The 22,890-nt window shown below is 41.9% G+C and overlaps 3 protein-coding genes and 1 pseudogene across 4 annotated transcripts; 3 read left to right on the plus strand and 1 right to left on the minus strand.

The window, feature by feature from the left end:
• Nucleotides 1-1,119: 1,119 nt before the first annotated feature.
• galnt6 (UDP-N-acetyl-alpha-D-galactosamine:polypeptide N-acetylgalactosaminyltransferase 6 (GalNAc-T6)) lies at nucleotides 1,120-7,927 on the plus strand. 2 transcript variants are annotated; one of them, XM_026332405.1, is made up of 11 exons: nucleotides 1,120-1,322; nucleotides 2,409-2,909; nucleotides 3,455-3,627; nucleotides 4,930-5,079; nucleotides 5,746-5,980; nucleotides 6,063-6,180; nucleotides 6,264-6,464; nucleotides 6,625-6,756; nucleotides 6,854-6,955; nucleotides 7,047-7,205; nucleotides 7,375-7,927. In XM_026332405.1, the coding sequence occupies exons 2-11, from the start codon at nucleotides 2,428-2,430 to the stop codon at nucleotides 7,486-7,488; spliced, it is 1,866 nt and encodes a 621-aa protein (XP_026188190.1). In that variant the 5' UTR covers nucleotides 1,120-1,322; nucleotides 2,409-2,427; the 3' UTR covers nucleotides 7,489-7,927. The 2 variants fall into 2 exon arrangements, with proteins under 2 accessions (XP_026188190.1, XP_026188191.1); XM_026332406.2 differs by lacking the exon at nucleotides 1,120-1,322 and adding an exon at nucleotides 1,798-2,035.
• A 147-nt stretch (nucleotides 7,928-8,074) lies between these two features.
• Nucleotides 8,075-13,167, plus strand: LOC113145560 (glucose-6-phosphate 1-dehydrogenase-like; annotated as a pseudogene).
• Nucleotides 13,168-13,181: 14 nt separating this feature from the next.
• Nucleotides 13,182-19,439, minus strand: LOC113145559 (ceramide kinase). The gene is made up of 13 exons (XM_026332407.2): nucleotides 19,022-19,439; nucleotides 17,443-17,538; nucleotides 17,081-17,218; nucleotides 16,775-16,903; nucleotides 16,586-16,649; nucleotides 16,337-16,482; nucleotides 16,184-16,258; nucleotides 15,877-16,029; nucleotides 15,509-15,614; nucleotides 14,693-14,796; nucleotides 14,102-14,298; nucleotides 13,706-14,022; nucleotides 13,182-13,523 (listed from the first exon to the last, which is right to left on the minus strand). Exons 1-13 carry the CDS (start codon nucleotides 19,161-19,163, stop codon nucleotides 13,412-13,414), a joined length of 1,779 nt encoding a protein of 592 aa, XP_026188192.1. The 5' UTR covers nucleotides 19,164-19,439; the 3' UTR covers nucleotides 13,182-13,411.
• Nucleotides 19,440-20,131: 692 nt separating this feature from the next.
• On the plus strand, nucleotides 20,132-22,808 carry naa10 (N-alpha-acetyltransferase 10, NatA catalytic subuni). The gene is made up of 8 exons (XM_026332278.1): nucleotides 20,132-20,315; nucleotides 20,500-20,598; nucleotides 20,698-20,756; nucleotides 20,849-20,894; nucleotides 21,005-21,120; nucleotides 21,421-21,465; nucleotides 22,047-22,131; nucleotides 22,280-22,808. Exons 1-8 carry the CDS (start codon nucleotides 20,295-20,297, stop codon nucleotides 22,460-22,462), a joined length of 654 nt encoding a protein of 217 aa, XP_026188063.1. The 5' UTR covers nucleotides 20,132-20,294; the 3' UTR covers nucleotides 22,463-22,808.
• Nucleotides 22,809-22,890: the final 82 nt, after the last annotated feature.

Below are 22,890 nucleotides of genomic sequence, written 5' to 3' on the forward strand. Positions count from 1 at the left end.
AAAACTGTATACAGGAACTCTCCATCTGCTCACAAGTATTGCCTTGAGATTATGCAGTTCAAAGGTCAGCCTGCGTCATGGACCAATATTCACAACTTCACATAACAGTATTTGATACTAGTTGGTTGTATTTGGTACATGGAGACTTGTAACCCCCGAGAACAATAATCCTATGAATGTATGTAATAAGGAGCATTTGGTCCACAGTGAAACTGCTACTGATGAAAAACACTTTGACTAAGGTCAGTCATTTTAGTAGAGGTCAGAGTGACTGGAGTTCACATTCGGTGCAAACTGAAGTTACATATGGACAAGCTTTACACCAGGGGTTGATATGCTGTTGCTGTAATAGGCCACAAACCCGTCCTCTGTCCTTAAAATGAAAGTTCAGCTAAATACTGTTGTATTTCCTCAAGTTTAAGAAATGGCTCTATCGTTGATTTAATTAATTTCCCCTTGTATAAGAAATTAATAAAAGTTTTTTATTCTATGAAGTCTCACTCTAGTAGATAAAGGTCACATCAGAAATAGAGACCTAGGGCACCACCTGCTGTACCTCAGTGATATTTACTGACATCAGACACTTCTGCACAAGTGAAGCAAAAAGCAAATGAAGCAAAAAGAGACAAATCCATTTTTTTCCCCGGCACAGCTTTGGTCTGCTTGTTTTGCTTTAATTTATCTCTCATGTCAATCAGCAGCCTGCAATCACGATTTCTCCCAGTGACGGTAACTCGAGACAGGCCACCTTCTCCTCGTCTGAATAAATCAGCCTACAGTCACAAGTGTTTAATTGCTCGCGCATGAATAATGGATTTCTGATAGGCAGGGTTCACTTACAAGCCTCTATGCTGAACGTTAATTAAGCAACATTAATTCTCCTAATCCCTGACGACAAAGCCATTTAATCTATAACAGACTCCTGACGCGGGGCCTGATTCTGTGATACACATTTGATTTTATTCTCATGAAATGTTTTACCTTTAGCAGCTGCTTTATTTTGAAATGTTTGTTTTATTGCGGTGCTGTTAATGTTGTGATATCTGTGTTTGTAATGAAAGCGTCTGTAACGTGCACACGGAAATCTATAATAGCTGGGGACGCACGCGGCCAGCAGGGGACTCGCTTTAACTAATCATGTCAACAAACGGCACCTGTTCGGTTCAAAGGGAAACCGGCACCACGACGCAATTGAACCTGCGCTCAAACGTCATTTTAGCGAGTGCTGAGCGACTGGGACACGCGCAGCGCGCTCATTTGGCACTTTCGGACCAATCAGACCTCATTAACCCGAGCGGAACAGGTGTCGGCGGCAGCTTGAGGTGAGTCGTGTCAATTTGAAGATGCAGAAACTCGATTTTCAGCAGCGTCTCGGTTTTTACTGAGGTACCGACTTTGTCTTCGGTGTAATGTGTGAGAAATGGCTTCATGTGTGATGTTTAAAAGTTTGAATGGACATTCAGACTGACTGAAGCTCGATATTTGAACGAACTCCTTCCTCTTTCATTTTTGCCAGACTGCGTTGAGGTCTAACAGTTTCAGTACACGCGGTGGTGTCAGTAGTTTTAAGCTGGAAAGCAGGAGGGCTGCTGGGAACTGAGCATCCTGCCAACCCGCTGCTGTTCACTTTGGAACTTATCTGTGATTTCATGTTCGGCCTTTTCCTTTTTCGCCTCGTTGTACGTGTGGTGACAACCAGCTTGACTGACAGGGCAGGACACATTGTCCTGTGCTGGTTTCCCTTTGCTGCATCCTCCTGAATCAGTTATGAGGGAGGCAGGTTTGAGAATAGAATCAATTAATTATGAACAAGTGAGAGTGAGTCTTTAACACTGATCACCAAAGGCCACTCAGATGTTCTACATTACAGCAAGCTGTACTTAGCAGGAAACTGCTGTAAGGCTTAGTGAGTTCATGGTCCACTTAGCAAACCTGACTTCCTGTAGCAGACGACATCAATACAAGCCAGGTGCCATTGGAGCAGCTACCTGAGCGAGGCGGTGTGCTGCTCTCTAAGTGATGTGAGAGTTGTAAGGTAAGACAGCTGTGTCAGAGCCTACCTGCTGCCACGTGGGTCCTTGAGGACTGTGGCCGGAGCAGGTGAGTTGGGTGTTTACTGAGAGGTGGTGTGTTTGTTCACTCTGCTCCTGCCTGCTCTCTCCACCTGTCCAGTGGGACTGTTTCTTAAAGTGGCAGAGAGGTTGGCTGCTGCCTGCTACTATGGCAGTTACAGAGACGCACAAACTGGTTTAAGCGATTTATTCTCTTTTTGTTTTTACCTTCTCTGCAGTAGGACTAACTGGATGCTTTGCGAGTGTTTTTTCTTTTGGTTGAAGCCTTCAGGTAACTGCACCAACAATTTGCATCCAGTTTATGGGGAACTGATTTTGTTCATTCTGTTTTTACAGACAACACCTACTGTGAACTATGCGTCTGTTTCTACGTCGCCGTATTTCCCCTCTGAAACTGGTGCTCCTTGGGGGGACTCTCTTCATGCTGGCGCTAGTGGTTCTCCAGAGGGACGTTGCCTCTACGTCCTCTGGAAACCCATGGCTTCAGGAACTGGTGGACAAGAAGGACAAGGTGATGGTCATGGTCCAAGAGGCTGTCAACAATATGGGCTTCCAGATCGGAGCCCCCCAGCCACCACCGGTACAGGAGCAGCCCACAGAGGACGTTAACTGCCGGAGTGGATTTTACTCACAGGCTGAGCTCAAACCTCACCTGGAACGACCACCACAGGACTCCAACTTCCCTGGGGCTGATGGGAAGGCGTTTCAACAAGACCACATGACCCCAGCAGAGGAGAAGGAGAAGGAGGAGGGCATGACTCGCCACTGTTTCAACCAGTTTGCCAGCGACCGCATCTCACTCAGCCGTAGTCTTGGGGATGACACAAGGCCTTCAGAGTAAGGGCATGTTTTCAGAATAATGTGAGATAGGTTGGACTTACCACTGTTTTACTAACAAATTTACTGACATGTACACAGCGGGCCAGATAATACCCTGCGTCTCAGCTGAGGTCATGCAGAAGTTAAATTATTTACATGCGTTTTCATATTGTGCTTAAGGGTATCCGGTAAAGTCACATAGGTACAAGGCTAATCTGCACATACCCACAAAATAAGTATAGTAGCATACACACACCAGTATCCTGGGTGATGTAGAATTATCTGTGTTGTGAGGACTTCCACTGTGTCAATGTTTGTCCTAGTCACAGCCCTGACAGGCCTTGAGCTATTTCATTTGCTTGAGTTTTCAATCAGCTTTTAAAGGAACTGATTGTTTGACTGTCTACATCAGGCTATAAAACGTGTGCAGGCCTTGAATATCTGCAAACAAAGGTCTGTTATATGATGCCCTGCAGACCTTCTGTGACTTTCAGTTCATCAGATATGCCTCTCGCTCACTACTTTGCCTATTTCTCTCTTTTGATGTGACTCACCTCGCTCAGGTGTGTGGAGCGGAGGTTTCGTCACTGTCCTCCTCTGCCCACCACCAGTGTCATTATAGTCTTCCACAATGAGGCCTGGTCCACCCTCCTCAGGACCGTCTACAGTGTCTTGCACACAGCTCCTGCTATCCTGCTCAAAGAGATCATCCTGGTAGATGACGCCAGTATTGCAGGTTTGGAAAATTGAAACGCACATTGACGAAACATAATTGAAGACTTGCTGAGAACAGAACGTAAACGCCAGTAGAAGCAGCGATAATGCACTTATATTATTTTAATGACCATTTCACATTCTTGTGGCTAATATAAATATAAGCCGTGACAGTTACTTAGGTGAAAATATTGTAAAATTATTGTATCATCCTGTAAACTTGTAAGTTATTATTGAATTGACCTTGAGAGTTTTTAACTCCAGTCACAATAGGCATGAAATTATAAGACAAAACAAAATGGTTATAGCTTTGGGTTTTCAGCAGCATATACAGATACGGTATCAGGTAGGTGGGGTTTCACAAATGGCACAGGCTCTTATTGAGCCTTAGGTTTGCAGAGCCAACAGACTGAACAGTGAAATACAAATTGCAGTGATGAGTTTGCAAATGTGGCAGAGCAGCTATGATAACAGGCCCTTTGCCATATAATACAGTATGTTTTTAGAATGGTCCAACACTTTAAGTCGTTTGCCTAGTATGCAAATGTTTTCCTAGACAGTAACCCTTGGGAAATGTTACGTATGACCTTGTGCTTGTCGCACATTTTATTTTTAGATGTGTAAAATTTGTTCCTGCACCATTACAAACGGTATTAGCAGTGCTGGCTGCTAATATTTTATGTCATGTCACCTCCACAATTCTTTAAAAGGCAGAATCACAGATGTCTTAAATATCAACTGACACTGAAGTCTGCAGAGGAATGCAGGCACTAAAATGACAGAGATAAGAGTAATTCATGCACTGCTGCACGTTTAACCTATAAATAATGATCAGGGGCCTACTGATCGAGCTTCAAATGTTTTTTTACCAGCTCAGTTTCTTGTAAGCTAATGTGTCGTTAACTTCAGCTGTTTTTACACGTTTCCTGCTCTACCCAAACTTCCCTGTTACTAAAAAAAGAGCTTTCTGTAAAAACATTTGAAGTGTGCTTAGACTGAAACCTGTGAGAATTGTGGGGCTTGAAATATGGTACTAAATGCTTTGTGAAGGGAAGTGTGACCCAGTTTTTACTAGCAATGTTTCCAGTTCATTGCTTTTGTTTATTTTACTTTTGGTCTGATATAAATGAGCTGCACGTTGCTTAACTGAGGCAGTCAGGAACCTTTATTAAATACCAGCAGCTTGACCAACCAGTTGACTTTGTGCCTTTGACCACATCCGTCTTCATTCACATTTCAAAATGCAAAATGCTCTTTTTTTTTTTTTTTTTTTAATATAAATGAAGACAAGACCAACATGAAAATCATGTTTTCAATCCTTCAGAGCACCTGAAGATCCAGTTGGAGGAGTTTGTGCGTCAGCTGAAGATCGTGCGCATAGTGCGGCAGCGGGAGAGGAAGGGCCTCATCACGGCCAGGATGCTGGGTGCCAGTATTGCTCAAGGCGAAATTCTCACCTTTCTTGACGCACACTGTAAGAGAGCACATACAAAAACATTGCAGAAGCTACAATGGCCATGCTGTGTGTGTGCTTCACTGTCTCAGGGTTAGGGATTAGAGTTGCTCTTATCAAAAAGACTTTTACCACCACAAGAATCTAATATTTCCATAGTCTGTAGTTTTTCTTAGTACAGCTAATTAACTAACTACAATAAATTTAAAAACAAACTAGAAATTTATAAATAAAAATGCAAAAGATGAGTAAGCATCACATCAAAATGTAATTTACAGCCACAGCGATCTTCACTGACTTCCCACATGGGAAAAGGACAGTGGTTAATTATAACTCACCTGGGACAGACATCTGTGCTGTTTGATTTGTGGCATGTAATCAATTTTTATTGGGCAAGTCAAAGTTTATTATGTTTGTGCAGGTACTTTGCCTTTGGTTACCTACGTGTTTAGTCACTTCCAGTTAAAGCTACTTACAGGTCTGTCAATTTAGGCGTTTGAGTTTTTCATTTTGGTTATACAATAATTGTCACTTTGGATCAGAATGCCTGCTAAACGTAGCATACACACGAGGCCGAGCCATGACCCATAAATGGCTACACCTGCCTTTGCTTTAAGTTTGGCAGTAACTTAATTTTATGTGGCAAAAAGGAAATATAGTGTGATCTCTACCTCCTACCCCATCTAGGTGAGTGTTTCCATGGTTGGCTAGAGCCCTTGTTGGCCCGCATTGTTGAAGAACCCACTGCTGTGGTCAGTCCAGATATCAGCACCATTGACCTCAACACCTTTCAGTTCAACAAGCCCGTGGCCACCAACCGTGCCTTCAACCGAGGTAACTTTGACTGGAGCCTGACTTTTGGCTGGGAGGCGATCCCTGAGCATGCGAAGAAGCTGCGCAAGGATGAAACATACCCCGTCAAGTAAGAAGGCTCACGTTGGTTTCACTTAAATGTCATGAATGTCTTCGATGTCTAAAGCTTTCGTGCCCACCTACCATTTCAGAACACCTACTTTTGCCGGAGGTCTTTTTGCCATCTCAAAGAAGTACTTTGAGCACATTGGCACATACGATGATCAGATGGAGATTTGGGGTGGTGAAAATGTGGAGATGTCGTTCAGGGTCAGACATTTTTCTCTCTTCTCCCAAAGTTCCCCATCATGCCCGATAACTTTCCCTTACATCATTGTCAACGTGATCAACAGGTATGGCAGTGTGGGGGTCAGCTAGAGATTATTCCTTGTTCTGTGGTGGGACATGTCTTCCGCACAAAGAGCCCCCACACTTTCCCCAAGGGCACAGAGGTCATTACTCGCAACCAAGTACGCTTGGCCGAGGTCTGGATGGATGACTACAAGAAGATCTACTACCGCCGTAACAAGAATGCAGCCACTATGGCTAGTGAGGTCAGTGTGGCTTTCTGATCACAGTAACAATATTAAACGCACATGAATGCAGTGCCCTTAATCACCTGTCTTCCATCGCATTTAGAATGCACAGATATGATACGCTAATGCAGTTGTGGTTGTTTTAATGGCATTCATAGCCCCACTTTCACTGTTCTAGCACAAGTATGGGGACATCTCTGAACGTTTGAAACTGAGAGAGAGACTGCAGTGCAAGAACTTCACCTGGTACCTGAACACAGTCTACCCAGAGGCCTTCATTCCAGACTTAACCCCAGACAAATTTGGTGCTGTAAGTCAGGTTTTTCTGTCTGTATGTACATAACTATGATGAAACACATGTTACGAAACTACCCTGGCCTGTAATTATGTGTCTGTGTTTGCATCAGATTAAAAACTCTGGATCTCAAAGGTGTTTGGATGTTGGAGAGAACAACAAAGGAGGTAAACCTGTGATCATGTACCAGTGTCACAACATGGGAGGCAACCAGGTACAGTTAAAATAACTGACACATAGGAACTGAAGATTATTTGATGGCCTGTGCAGAAGTTAATTTTTAATTGGATGATTTTCTCCTCTAGTACTTTGAATACACATCTCATAACGAGCTGCGTCATAACATTGGAAAGGAGCTGTGTCTTCATGCCACTCCGCACCCAGAGTCGGTGAAGATCGAGGTATGCCAGCTGAAGGGGAGGGACACCAGTGTGGCACCAGAACAAGAGTGGGTCTTTACAGAGGTGAGAACCACTGGTCACTATTCTTAAAGAGAAATGTTTGAGATTTTTGGAGATGGGCTCATGATATGTACAGATATGTATTAATCTTCTGTTTTCACTCTCAGCAAGAAAGCAAATATTTTCTTACATGGGTAATGCAGTGACTCAATTTCTCCGATGCTACATCCAGGAAAACCTTCTGAAGAACCCCAGCAGTGGCAAATGTTTACAGCTGAAAGACGACCAGATTCAGATGGACGACTGCAATGCTGCTGACCTCTACCAGCACTGGGCATTCAGCTGACCTCCCACTTTTTCCATCAGGTGACCTTTGGCCCCTTGTGTCACCTTTGTCAGAATCGGCTTCAAGAAGCCAAGCCAACACCGATCCATTAGGACTTCATGCTGTGGAGAATGGTGCGTTTGGCCACACCAAGTGGACAAATAAACATGGACAAAGTCAAGACCTGATTGGCCCCAACTTGTTTTAAATTTATTTATGTTGGAAACTCATGAAACACTTTTGAAGGTGGCTGGGAATATTTAGACAAAAGGTGGACTTTGCATTCAAGAGTGTAGCTTGACTGTTGGACCGTGGCAGTGAACTGTCTGGGTTCAATTCACACTCCATCTTCAGAAATCACTAGTGAACTTTGTCTGACAATGAATGCTGGAATGTGAAAATAGCCTCTTTAGTGAGTAAGATGTGTTTTTAAATAAATATTTTTTTGTCAGATAAATGATTATTAGAAAAAAATGTCATCACTGTGTTCGTGTTCGTCAGTTAAACAGTGAAATATAGTTGACTGACAATCAACTACTATATGATTTTTCTTGGTTATTCATGCAACTGTACAGTGTCTGTACTGCACTAACATTATGTTGGTACTAGAAATTTCCTTTTCTGTTTGGTTAATGGTAGTTGGTACTGACTTACCAGAGTAAGTCAGTAGTGCTGACCAGAGTAAATCAGTAAGTAAGAATGACGGTCATGTTCTTTGCTGTGGTTACTGATGCTACACACATTGAACCGTGTGGATTTAGAGTCCAAGTGCCATCAGGTTGCTGGCGTGGAACACGTTCATTACACTTTACAACCCTGTGACAACTGCCATGGCAGAGATATGGTTGTGATAAGACCTTTTTCTGAAACAAAGGGTAAGACTCTGTGTCGAAGGCCCTTATTACTGATTGTGTAACATTTACTCAAGGAGCAGTGTAGATACAAGAAACATTCCTGCCTGTGTGAATGGACTTGAATCACAAGTAAACCTGAAAGGGCAGGACTTCTTTCAAGTTGCCAAACCTGATCTGTTGGAGTGTGTACATGCCATTGAAATATGGATACCCAGCCTTGTGGGGGCTGGAGAGGAGAAAGATATGTGTTACAAAACATGAGAAAGCAGCAACATAGACATTTATTCCTTTGCAGCAATAGGTGGCAGCATTCACTCCGGTTTTTCTGCAAGGAAGGAAGATTGAAATGTCACTGTAGCATGTGGCCATAGCAGAATGAGAATAGCCACAGTAAGGGCAGACTGAGAGCAGATGGCCCAGGAGAATGAGCACTGAGCTTTTGACTCGCTCTGAGGTGTTTGGGCGGTTGAGGAAGGTATGGAGAGGAGCGGTCTGGTCGTTCCACCACACACATATTCATCATCCTGGGAGTGTCTGTGAGTACAACCTTTGGACTTCTTGTGGCATGACAGGAAACGCCCTTTGTTCAAAATTAGCTTTGACATAGTGTATATATATAAATATTCTGTTTAGGATTTTAAAAGTTACAGGTTGGTTCTACTGCAGATTTACAGCTATATTAAATTCTATACAAACACAGTTCTAGAGTATCATTTAACGTGACAGGCCCAACAGAGGTGACGCAAAACCTCACAGGAAAACAATTCACTGGGGAATATTTCAGTGTGATAATCGGACTGTAAAAGGGGGAACAAGCACATGTTGGCTGATGTTTGCTGTATCTACTTTTTCATCTACCAAGCACTGAACGAAGCAGGGCATTTTGAAGCAAAGGCATTTAGTCAGGTTGTGATGGGCTGAAGCCTGGAACATGTTCCAGAAGCTTGTTGTCCTAAATCATTGTCCTTTGTGTTGTCAGTCTTTTGTCAATACCGGTAATTACACTCACTGATTCACTTCTCTGACACTACAGAGCTCTGCAAAGGCTTCTTTCATTGTCTGTGGGTGGTGTTTATTTTGAAAGTTTACTTACTCTTTGGGCTTAGGATACTTTACAGTGCAGTGATTATTAGTAAATGAGTTCTTCTTCTCATTTGTATTATTTGCTCAGGGAGATCTTGCCTTAAAGATCTATCCAACTTTGTGGTAAGTAAAGAACAGCTGCTCATATGCTTTTAGGTTTCTCTGAACCTGTCTTGCATTATGGAGGTCAGTATTCTGCTTTTGATTTAGGTGGTTATTCAGAGATGGCCTGTTCCCAGACAATACCTACTTCATGGGTTTTGCCCGGTCTAATCTGACTGTGGAGGACATCAAGACTGCATGTCTGCCTCACATGAAGGTAGGACATCTAAGGCTCCTTATTGGCTGGCTGAGACAAAAACTGCACGTTATTTAGTGTGTGTTTTCATGAATCATTGTTCAGTGATATGGTTTGTTCAATTTCCCTCAGGTCACTGATGAGGAGAGTGAGTGTCTCTCAGCCTTCTTCAATAAGAGCTCCTACCTTACAGGGAAGTATGACCATGGCAGCTCCTTCGACCAGCTCAGCACCCATATGTGGTCTCTGCCTGGTGGAGCTGATGCCAACCGACTCTTCTACCTGGCTCTGCCACCCACTGTCTACCACCATGTCAGCAAAAACATCAGAACCTACTGCATGAGCCGCAAGTCAGTATCTTCTAATCCATAAAAACAAAGGCTTAGTTTCTGTTTGATTACATCGTTCTAATCAGCTGTTTGGAAAACAGAGGATGGAACAGGATAATTGTTGAGAAGCCCTTTGGTCGTGACCTGAAGAGCTCACAGAAGCTGTTGGCACACCTGTCCTCCCTGTTCACAGAGGACCAGATCTACCGCATTGACCACTACCTGGGAAAGGAAATGGTCCAGAACCTCATGGTGCTCAGGTAACAAGTGCAATACACACATCTTAAAGCACTTTACCACTTTATAAACTTTGTCATACATGAATTTTAGGAGTATTATCCCTAATCTCTTTCTTCCTGCGATTTGTTTTAGCTGCGTTTTATTTTCTCGCTTTGGAAATTGTATCTTTGGACCCATATGGAACAGGAACAGTGTGGCCTGCGTGGTCCTCACTTTCAAGGAGCCTTTCGGCACATATGGGTGTAGAGGATACTTTGACTTTGGCATCATTCGGTGAGTATTGTACTTTCAGATAAATGTGAGAAAAAAAACGTTAAGGGGATTTTTCCTCTTAATGTAGAGATGTTATGCAGAACCATCTGCTCCAAATGCTCTGTTTGGTTGCAATGGAGAAATCTGCTTCCACCAGCCCCATTGATGTGAGGGATGAAAAGGTAACACAAACGATTGCATAACAGGACATTGTGCATACTTTCTGTCTTCCATGACAATATCACTGCAGTGCTCTCCTCCTGTTTTTACGGTGTGCCGTAGGTGAAGGTGTTGAAATGTATAGCTCCTGTTGCAGTGCCGGATGTGGTGCTTGGACAGTACGTGGGGGATCCTGAGGGGGAGGGCCACTCCAGGCTGGGCTACCTCGACGACCCCACTGTACCAGAAGGCTCATGCACACCGACATTTGCGACTGCAGTGCTCTATGTTCAAAATGAAAGATGGGATGGTGAGGCTAAGAATTTTATCACTCCCCTTTTTACATTTTACGTTTCTTTTTGACATCCCCTCCATCAGGAGTTCCTTTCATTCTGCGCTGTGGTAAAGCTCTGAATGAGCGGAAGGCAGAGGTGCGTCTGCAGTTCACTGATGTGCCGGGAGACGTCTTTGACAAGCGCTGTCACAGGAACGAGCTGGTGGTACGAGTGCAGCCAGATGAAGCCATTTACCTGAAGATGATGACCAAGAGGCCCAGGGTTTACTTCAGCCCAGAGGAGACTGAGCTGGACCTCACCTACAAGAGCAGATACAAGGTGCTACAGGCTCCCTTGACTCAAAGTACACACTATCATCACTCGTCACAGCTTTAATTTTGTTTCAGCAGTTGGTGTGTCAATTTAATTTGCTTCTTCAGAACAAGATCTCTTGATTTGAGTTGAGTGTCTTGAAAAGGGTTGGTTACACAAAGAAATGTGATTTGAAGGTCTGTTGATTTTGAGGTGACGCTTACAGTGATGATACTGAACTGTTAATTTTAGAAACTAAAAATAGCACAGAGGAACAAAGGAACAATTCAATGTGTAATATTTACTATTATATCAAATATAACATTTATAAAAATGTCATCATTAGTGTGTATCACTGGAAAATACCAACCATTACATTTTGTTCAATGAGCCTCTTAAATCTACAGAGGAAGCAGGTCTCCTTTCATGGACTGACTGTGCCACCAGGTTTAAACAGGAGCCCAGAATGGACAAACCAAACCGACTCAAGACAGGGAGTCCAATGCCAAGATACCAAATATCTACATTAAATGATCACGTAACAATATTGGTTTGCAGTATAGTGAACATTTCCTGTTATTTGCTTATCCTGTGACACTGGAGGTCATAGAACCTGAAATACGCATAGATGTAGTTTGTTTTTTAACAACTGCCATCTTCTTCAGAATGTGAAGCTGCCTGATGCTTATGAGAGACTGATACTAGACGTCTTCTGTGGAAATCAGATGCACTTTGTCTGCAGGTTGGTGAACCAGTTACTTTTATAGTCCATTAAAGAAGAGAAGCTTTTAAAAAAACTCTGATCATGAGCAGAAACTCAGCTCAAAGATCTTCTCCCGTTATTTTGTTTGTGTGGATGTGGTGTATTTTTGTTCTGTCATAGTTGAGGACGAGCAGTGTCTTCACATGAAATTCTCTTCTTTCTGTACCAGTGATGAGTTGCAGGAGGCTTGGAGGATCTTCACCCTGCTACTTCACTGTATCGAGGGAGAGAAGACACACCCCATCCCTTACACATATGGAAGGTAAACAGTGTCTCTTCTGGGAAACAGACATAAAGACATAATGCACATTTTCCTTTTTAGTGATGGTTTTTCTTCCTGTCTTTTTGTTGTCAATAGTCGTGGTCCAGATGAAGCAGATGATCTTGTGAAGAAGGTGGGGTTTCGATATGAAGGAACCTACAAGTGGTTTCAGTCCCACACCACATGACTGTTGGCGCACACACACCCACGTACTCATGAAGACCATCATAAAAAGTTTTACAAACAGTAAAGTCCTGCAGTCGTTCACCACTGTACCATTATTTTTGTCTGCAGACCACTGCTTTTATTCATAATCATGCACAAATGTGACAATACAAACATCTTTCTTAATAAAACATCATTCATGAGGGGTAAAAGATCAATATTTAAACACAGGGTGGCTTGAATGTTAAAAACACACAACACTCTTTTTAGCCACTAAACCGTGACAGAGTATAATGCACACAAAGGAACAAGGAGTGTTTGAACCAACAGGGCTCACTGGCCTGGACTGTAACAACATGTGAAACTCTATTATGACACTATTAGTCATAAAGGAGACATATTTAATTTGTCTGCGTCAGGCAAGAACAACTTCCTCTCCTGTTCCAATTTGAAGAAGTAATCTCTGGCAATGTTTGGGTTTTCTCATTACAACTTTGTCTTACTTTAAACTTTACTACTTTCTGCCGACACCAGATTTCTTTTCACCTGTGTCTGTCTCTACTGGGTCTGCATCCCAGTTGGGAACAGACACATCCACCTAAATATCACGAAACTATTCCTGCTGCTTATGCCCAACAAACAGGAAGCTGTTGCTTTTAAAAAATGGTGTGTAATGTATAGACCAAAAACCACACACACACACACATTGGGGTTAAAGTATTGGGTTAAATGAGAGGTTTTTTTAATAGTGTTTCTAGGGTGCAGCATTCAACAAACACATACTGATTTAACAATAAATCACTTCTTTCGTTTCATCACTGCAATGACAAAACCTATGAACTGAAATATTAGGAACTCTATGGCCATGGCAGAGTGCAAGGCTGTTCATTTACAAATTATAATAAATATTCCCATTGTTAATTTTCTCTCACTATTCTGAATTTAGTTCAGACTATTTGTGCAGGATGCATGTCCTTTCAGACTTGTCACTTTCCTCACTGCTGTGTACAGCTGCTCCATCCTCGATGCCCCTGGCATACAGACGCACCAACTGGCCATGAATCCTCAAAAAGGAAGTAAAGTTTAAACACTCCACTGCATTTTCTTGGTTTTCTTTTTCTGTTTACATTCAACTGAACTAACTTATGATTAATTTAATTTAACCTGACATATGGTAACAGGAGAATCATAAAATAATCATAAAATATTCCACCAAAATACAACATGCATGGACCCAGTTCCTTACCTGCAAAGGATCTCAGTGAAAGGCAGAATCTCTCCATCGCAGTTCCACACTGACGCAGCAGGAGTTTTACTGCAGCACAGACCGCACAGGAAGGGGCTCGGTGTCTTTGGCTCATTTGTCATTTCTCGCCCTCTGACTCTCTCGGTGAGATGCTGCTGAGAACCACTGCTGCTCTCAGTCTCATCGTACCCTCTCTCCTCTTCATCTATCCCGCCACTCAGCCCTCCAATCTCTTCATAACCTTCCTCCTCTTTGCCAGAGGGGGCAGAGAAACGGACAGCCTTCACGCGATGAACTTCCACAAATGGAAGGTCGAACTAAACAAAAGCAGGTCAGAGACTGGGTCAAACAGTTTTTAAATTGCGCAGCGTTGTTTTGAAGTGAAATTGCCCATACTTGGTCCTGGGTGCTTGTGTGTCTATAGAGGAACTTTAGGAAGCCCAGTGGGTGGGTGTCCCATACCAGGATGAGGTCCCCTGTTCCGTCTGCCAGGTGAGCAGAAGGTGAGAGGCCAAGAGGACTCCTGGGACATGAGCTGGACATACAAGTGAGGGACACACACTTGAACCTGCCCTCCACACTCACCCAATCACCTGGCAAAACAGAGAGAGAAAAGAAATCACTAAATTGTCTATTATTGTAAATAATTAAAGAAACGTGCAATCCAAACATTTCACATTATACTGTTGTTGGCTTTAATCTGAAACATTTGAATAACTTAATAGAGATCTGTTGCCTATTTCTATCAGGATTCAAGTATCGGCAAGCTGTTAATGTGCTGAAAACATTCAGAAACATCTAGAAGTTTCTCAGCAACAAAGTATAGCAGCACTTCCTAACCACGTGTCGGGGGCATATGAGGAGCTTCACACTGCTGTGGAAGTGTGCACCCTGACAAGTGTTTTGGTTGAAGTTCCAAGCCAAAAAGGTTAAACATACATGATTTGTGGTAAATAGGAGAAAATATACACATGTACATGTTATTACCTTCTGAGTCACTACTAAACTGGCTGAACTGGGAGCTGTACAGGGACCCTGAGTCTGATGAGTGGGAGAAAAGTCTATCTGTGCTTCTCGAGCACACGCTGCACCTAAACGCACACACACACATGCAACACAAAAGGTTTCACTCAGTTTCAAGTCTGTTAACAAAAAACAAAAAAAACTCTTTAACCTTTTCAATCATCAGACATTCATCAGTGTCATAAACCATTTGCTGACAGCCAAAGGCAGCAGCTTAGGAAAGAGCGAGGCACCGAACACTAACAGGAGAACAAGGCTCACCTTTCATCTAGATCAGGTTCCTCTTGCCATGACTTCAATCCTTCTTAAGATACACCCAATACCTGAGTCCCTGCTGTAGATGGGAGCAGTTAGAGTGTCTCAACTAGTGAATTTGAACCATTTCACTAGTGCTTGATTAATAATGACACTGCTCCCAGTGGCACTTTCCCTCATTCTCATTAAATGGGTTCACAGTGTTGAGGTCATCCTCATCCTTAGACAGATTACATAAGATTGAAGACTCACAGAAAGTCTAGGATTAAGATTTGTAAAAACATGAAAGGGTCTTATCAGTTATTGTACTTCCAATGCAACCACAGTGGACCTATGTTTTCTTGGTAGTACTACTATTAACACTACTACTACTAGAAAGTACAAAGATACTGATAAAATACAGCAAACATTGTGACAGAGACATTAAATCTGCTCAACAGATGACACTCCCACACACCCCGGCAGTGCTGAGTTAAAACGCCACCTAAATTTGTGAGCGAGTGTTATTTAGGGTGGTAGATTTACCCTGAGAGGCAGCGTGTTTTATCTCGAGGGCTGGAGAGCAGCGGGTCTGCTGGAAGATACTGAACTATGCCTGCATAGCTTCTGTTGCTCAGGTACACCATTGTGCCTAAACAAAGGAGAGCAGTGAGGTTAGCTGATGTACACCACTAGATGGATGCACAACATTTAAAACAAGATGTACTTCCTGTTATGTGGGTTTGCTACATGAAATGTTGAAAATCATCATATCTGTCATATGGTTTTTCTTTCACCTTTGCCTAGTGCAATGACATCTGTTATCAGGGACAGTTTCAGAATGAATGTGTAATTTTAAACTAAAAATACATTTGCACATGTTGCTGTTCCAAGAATGAATCACCAAAACATACCTGAATATTCATATCGCAGAGGTCCCATCCACCGGTGTTTTTCACTTTCAGCCAGTACGTCCCCGTAGAAGCCATAGCCCAACAAAGAGACAGAGTAACTCACCAGAGAGGAGGCATGATGCACCGAACACACATCCAAAGGCTGAGAGTCGCCTGCAAAGCATTATGGGAGATAAGAAGTCTCATTTAAGCTAAATTATAGCACTTAAACGTGAAAAAATCATTTAGGTTTTCAAAACTGTACATTTCCAAAATAAATGAACAATGATTGATAGAGTGCTTTATTTTAATGGGAAAACTTTCTCACCAATGATAATGTGCAAAGCTGAAGTGACGGGGTCGATCACTCCCACAGTGGCATAACACACACAATCTGTAGAACCTACATACACAAGAGGATGGGTGTATCATGGCTCTATATCTAGCTCCATCCATTGATGAATACTTGGAGTGCCCATACCTGCAGGGATGATGCCAATATGAAGTGGACAAGGATGTAAAGTGACAGTGGGATCATTCTCACAAAGGCCTGCCTCTTGTTGTGTCCGCCCAATCAAACCATGAAGAACTTCACTGAACATGCCATCCCCACCCACGCACACCACACTGCCATAAACAAACACAAAAGTTTCTGTTGTCAAAGCATCGCCCAGCAAGCTTAGCTTTCACAATGCTCTCACACCACCGTGTTTAAGGTGTTGAGTCTTACCCATCAAAGTCTGTCAGGTCTTTCTTCAGGAGGTGGTCTCTGGCTTGGTTTGCCCGTTCAGTCACTAAACAATAAATGTTTTGATTACGTTTATTAAACATTTTTAATTTATGTAGGTCATTCAAAAGCACAAAAAATGTCTGGGAGAAAGGAAGTGATACAGAAAATGTACAAGAGACAGATATTTACCTATTACATGAGAGCTGATACCAGCCAGCTCGAACAGAGGGGCAACCACGGAGTGGAAGATCTTTCTCGCTTTCCTCTTTCCTCCAAAGGGATTGATAAACACCAACAATCTATGTGGGCGTAATGGACCTAAAAAATACAGTTGGATAATACAAGTTGGTGAGAACAACAAACTGACATGCAGCCAAAGGAGGATATGATAATAATATTAATATACTATAATCATAAATACCTAAATCATGACCTATTTTGAAGACATTAGAGCTGTAATATCAGCTTATGCCTCGTCTAATTGTCCATCCTCACCGTGAGTTTTGAGAGCAGTTCTTAAGTGTTTCGTCCACTGGTCTCTGAGGACCCGACTTGGGCAGCTGAATTGGGTCCGGCCCAGTCTCCATAGCAACCCAGAAGAGCCCCCACTGTTACTGCGCTTCACGTAGAAGACTGGAGGTGGATAGAGAAAATGAAACTCTGCTTAAAACCACAACCTCAACTGCTGAAATGAAGGGGAGGATTACAGCTACATATAAGAACTGTTAAGCTAGTGCACTGTATGTACTGTAAATCATTCACATTCTGAACTCAGGCTGTGTTACTGTGTTATTCTTCACTTCATGACTGACTGTGACCTTAGCTTTGTGACAGCCGAGTCTCTCAAGATAACCCACCAGTGAAGTCTTTGTCCGTGTCCTCAACCAACTTCTGCAGCAGGATCTCCACCCGGCCCTCCTCCACTCCAACCACCTCTGCCACAGGTACTGCAACTTTAATCACACAGGCAAATGCACACGGTGAAAGTTTCATTTGATATGTGCCTTTGCATACAATCAATAATACATTTTAATAACTGGAAAGACTGCATGTTTTCCTCATTGGAGAATGTACATCAAGCGTAAATAGTGACGTTAATTGAAATGGACAAAATTTCTCAAATTGTGAAGGGGCATGTCATTTTATAAACAACTGTAGCTGCTTGAGGATCAGGTTCCTGGTACTGTGCATACTGGCTCGCTGTCACAACTTATAGGGGCAGTTGAACTGGACAAAGCTATAGATAAAGTGATTTGTAAAGCCTGTGTGTTTTCCTGCAGTGATAAGCAAAAAGGTTTGCTGTGAAAAAAAGTATTGTGCATGCTCGATTGGCACATCTAAAAGGGATAGTCCATTATCTGATGTTTAAATACTTTATTTATATATATATATTTATATATATATATATATAAAATAAGAGTTTTAAAGTCAAGGTTTTATAGTTACAGTTCTTTGCAACTACTTTGGGACAAGTGTCTTACAATACATGTCGAAGATAATGTGTTAAAGCCTATCCCCATGGTGTTCTCATTAAGGTGTTCTCAACACACAGATGTCTGACGCTCTTTTCTTCTGTGCAGTGACAGCAGATTCCTGAGAACTCTCCATTCTCACATTAAAGCTCCCTGCTGCTTTGTGTTTATGTGTGCTGGTGATGGACAGAAAGAAAAACACTGGAGCTGAGTCTGAGCTGAGAAAAGGTTTAACAGAGGACAAGGCCTGGATACTGCAATAACCCTGTATACTGTAATAACTCTGTATACTGCAATAACCCTGTATACTGCAATAACCCTGTATACTGTAATAACTCTGTATACTGCAATAACTGCATACTGTAATAACTCTGTATACTGTAATAACTCTGTATACTGCAATAACTGCATACTGTAATAACTCTGCATACTGTAATAACTGTATACTGTAATAACCCTGTATACTGTAATAACTCTGTATACTGCAATAACTCTGTATACTGTAATAACTCTGCATACTGTAATAACTGTATAATAACTCCGTATACTGTAATAACTCTGTATAATAACCCTGTGTACTGTAATAACTCTGTATAATATCTCTACATACTGTAATAACTCTGTATACTGTAATAACTCTGTATAATAACCCTGTGTACTGTAATAACTCTGTGTTTTATGTATGTTCTCCAACCTTTGTTTTCAGTAAAGAGGAGTTGTGTCTCCTGTTAGTGCTGTTCAACTTGTTATTCACGTTTTCTGCAGACAGCTGTGGGCTTAATTAAGCATTACACAAGAGATAACTTATTTGTTTATGATGTTTCTAGGCTGCATTTGTGGCATTAAACACGTACATCATTTGTACCATTTGTCATTATGATATATGCAAATAGGTTACCGCAACAAACGAAACTCACAAAAATAATGCAAAGTACTACAGTTGTCAGTGTTTTCGTGCACCTACTTGTTTTCTTATCGCGATTCTTCTTGTCTACCTCGGTCCAGTTGAAATACCAGCCTGTCAGGACCGCCCGATATCTTCTATTCCCGATCCACAAACTTGACTCCAGCCTCAGGTCTGTCTCCATTTGGGAACGCGCTCTCATCTGCAGCGTCAATATTTCGCCTTCCTCGGAAAACTTTGAAGATCACGTTTTACACCCATAACGTTTAGATCTTAGAGTAGCAAGTTGGCATTCTGGCCTCGCCGTTAGTCATCAGCCCACGGGACCTGACATCTGACATGGAAAGGGTTCGTCTCTGCCTGAATGCACCTGAAGCTTTCCCTTCCGAAGACGCGTTCAGGCCATCATTCCTGTAAAATGTTGGAGACACCGTTTCCTTCAGTCCCTCCCTGGTGACACCTGTTGAATTTGCATGTTGCACCGTTGATTGGATGGCAGTAGTTGATGTGAAGTATAGGTACACGGTCTAATAGATGCTTAGGGGATGGTTAGTTGTACAGCCACATAAATCACGTGGTGTCTGTACGACTTAACATTTTCATGTGTTTCTGTTGTATAGCATGTGGTGTGTACTTTACAGAAAATGAATGCATAACTTTATTGAGGGGTTTTGAAGAACTGATCTGACCTACATGATCCGGGGAAATAAACATAACCTAGAAAGCGCAACAAAAAGCCCGTGTAATCCTACCCACTAATTATATATCATTGTTTGAGTCAAAATTGTATGATTCTGTCACACCGTGGAAAAATGTAAGATGTGGATTGTCTTCTGGTTGCAGGGTACCCTCATCTGTCACGCTCTCATGACTCAGGACATGAGGATACCTCAATGATCTGATTCTAGATTAGAAACAACTGTTTGAGAAAAAACTATGAAAATAGCTGGGCCAAAAGTCTGAGACATGAATAAACCATGGCTTTCATGCGCTTCTTAACTTTGTGTAAATTAATTTGTGTTATTTTGATCAAACAATTTGACGATTTTTCCACAAGAGCTGTGTTGTTAATGCAGTCTTCAAAAATAAAAGCGCTCTGTGAAACTGTTTGTACAGCGGTACAGCCTTTATTGTGAAGTAGCAGCGCTCATTGTGACCGGAAGTGACTCCGCTATTGCGGCACGCGCCTTCCTCTCCTCTTCCCCCTGCTAGCAGTTAGCTCTTAGCTAACGACGAGCTCTTTAACCCTCAGTGTGACTGTTATGAGCTAATTCATCAGTATTACATCGTTTGTGTCTGTTTCCATAAACTAGATAACGCGCTAGTTGCAAAAATGAACATACGAAACGCAAGGGTGAGTTTGTTAAATCCTATCGACAGCCATGCTGCTTGTACGAAGTGGTAGTTAGCTAACGTTAGCCTAGCTTCATGTTAGCCTAACTTTAGCCTTACTTTAGCCTAGCGTTTGGTAAAACAGACACTTCGCCGACTAAAATATCGCCTTTGCACGTTTCTGACAGGTTTATGTGTCATTTCAGCCCGAGGACCTTATGAATATGCAGCACTGTAACCTGCTGTGTCTTCCAGAAAACTACCAGATGAAATACTATTTCTACCATGGACTGTCCTGGCCTCAGGTGGTTTACAGGAATCCTGTTTTCTAGCTCCTGTCGATTGAAACCTCAGTGTTTAACGCCAAGTTTGTGTGTTTGACTCTCTTGTTTTTGGCGTTTCAGCTCTCATACATCGCAGAGGACGAAAATGGCAAAATTGTGGGATATGTGCTGGCAAAGATGTTAGTGTTTGTTTCATATAAGGTTATAATAGTTTTATCTGACTGTATCTCACTTGAGGTTTGTTTCTAAAACTGACCATAAACTTTGTTAGGGAGGAGGACCCAGACGATGTGCCTCATGGACACATCACATCCTTGGTGAGTGCATGAAAACAGATCTTCTACATCTCCAAATTTTGTGTTAATTGGTTTATAGTGTCTGTCTTCAGTTCTTTGTGGTAACAAGAAACCCACTGTGTTTGGTCCAGGCAGTGAAACGCTCTCACAGACGTCTGGGACTGGCTCAGAAGCTGATGGACCAGGCCAGCCGGGCCATGATAGAAAACTTCAATGCTAAATACGTCTCGCTTCATGTTCGCAAAAGGTACTGCAATAGCAATGAGCTTGGTGTTTGTGTGTGTCAATTCCCCTGTTTTCAAGAAACTTACTGATGTTGATTTTTCTTTTGATTTTCCTTGTTTTCTTAATGTGCTTTTATGTTTTATTTTAATTTACTTTACTTGATTTAAATTTATTTCATGTTAAATGTCTTTATTTTTAAATGCTCTTTTCAATGCTTTTAATGTAATTATATGCCTTGTAAAGCACTTTGAATTGCGTAGTGTATGAAAGGTGCTATACAAATAAATTTGCCTTTGCCTTTTGCCTTTTCTGCCCCCTGCAGCAACCGAGCAGCCCTGCACCTCTACTCAAACACACTCAAATTCCAGTAAGTCATCTTCTGTGCCAATGACATTCCAGCTTATTTGCTGTATTATAAATACAGTTGTATATTGTCACAGAGGTAACATGCCCAGAAATTCTGAGGTCATGAGTAGAGCAACAGTACACCAATAAATCAGTAGGCCTAATTTATTGACCGTACTTGTTGGCTGTTAAGAAACAGAAAATAGTGGAAGGTATTAACTCATGAGAAATGACATTATAGAAATACTAATGACATCCGATGGCAAAAAAATATTTGTGGTTGTGAGTGCACACTTATGTGAGCGCATCTCTTTTATTAACACTGATAAGAACAACACATTTTGCTCAGCACTTTCATCAGGCTCAGTATTTTTTTTTTTTTTTTTTTGACTACGTGTTCACCATGCCAAAACACTGTGGACAAAGCTTTAATTTCTGTAGTTAATGTCCACCAGGTCATTTAGTCATTGTCATTGTAGTCCACCATAGAGTTTGAAAATTGTCCTGCTTAGTGTGTAGCATGGCTACAAAACAAAGAAGAATTTTTTTTTAGCAAATTTGTTCTAACATTACTGGATGTGTTGTCTTGTTGTTCCTCCACAGAATTAGTGAGGTAGAGCCTAAATACTATGCAGATGGAGAAGATGCCTATGCCATGAAAAGAGACCTGGCCCACATGGCTGATGAGGTGACTCTCTACATTTATTCGTTTGACATTACATGTTTGCAATGAATTGGCAGGAGTTTTTTTTACTAGCTAAGGGATGTCTAATGCACCTGGACTAAGCAGATTCTAATCGTGAATGTGTCATATTTTTATTTTGTGTGTGCCACAGCTGAGAAAACCTGGAGTGCGTGTTTCGGGTCAGGAAGCACCATCTGGCCAGAGCCCGTCAGGGTCCGGCGACCAGGAGAGGGAGAGTGAACGAGATAGCGGAGGAGAGAGCAAAGAGCTGAGTGAAGTCAGCGAGGCAACAGAAAGCACAGACGTTAAAGATTCTTCCTCTGATTCACAATGACACTGCATTTTTGGACATCTTTAATTTCACCTTTCTTTTTGTCCCTGGTGACAATATCCTGACAACATCACCGGCTTTACAAACTCACTCCAACAGTTCCAACACTGGTATTTCTTAAATCTTGCTTTTCAGTGTAGTGATGAACAAAAGGTCTTGGATATTGACATAAATTGGACTATTAAATGAAATTTAAATAAAAAAACTGGTCTCAACATTTTAATTGGATTGCTGTTGTCTTTACCAAAAGTGGCCCAAAATTGAAAACAACCGTTGCTTTTCAGTTGGTCTCAGTCTGTTTTCTTGATTATTTAAATTAATTACTGCAAATAAATCTATCAAATAATAATTTTGGTTTTCTGAGTTATTCCAGTAAGTGATTTAGATATGTTGTGGGAAAATGTTTAAGTATCCGCTGCTCAGCAATGCGG

The sequence above is a fragment of the Mastacembelus armatus genome, chromosome 7, assembly GCF_900324485.2.
Source record: "Mastacembelus armatus chromosome 7, fMasArm1.2, whole genome shotgun sequence".
Taxonomy (NCBI): domain Eukaryota; kingdom Metazoa; phylum Chordata; class Actinopteri; order Synbranchiformes; family Mastacembelidae; genus Mastacembelus; species Mastacembelus armatus.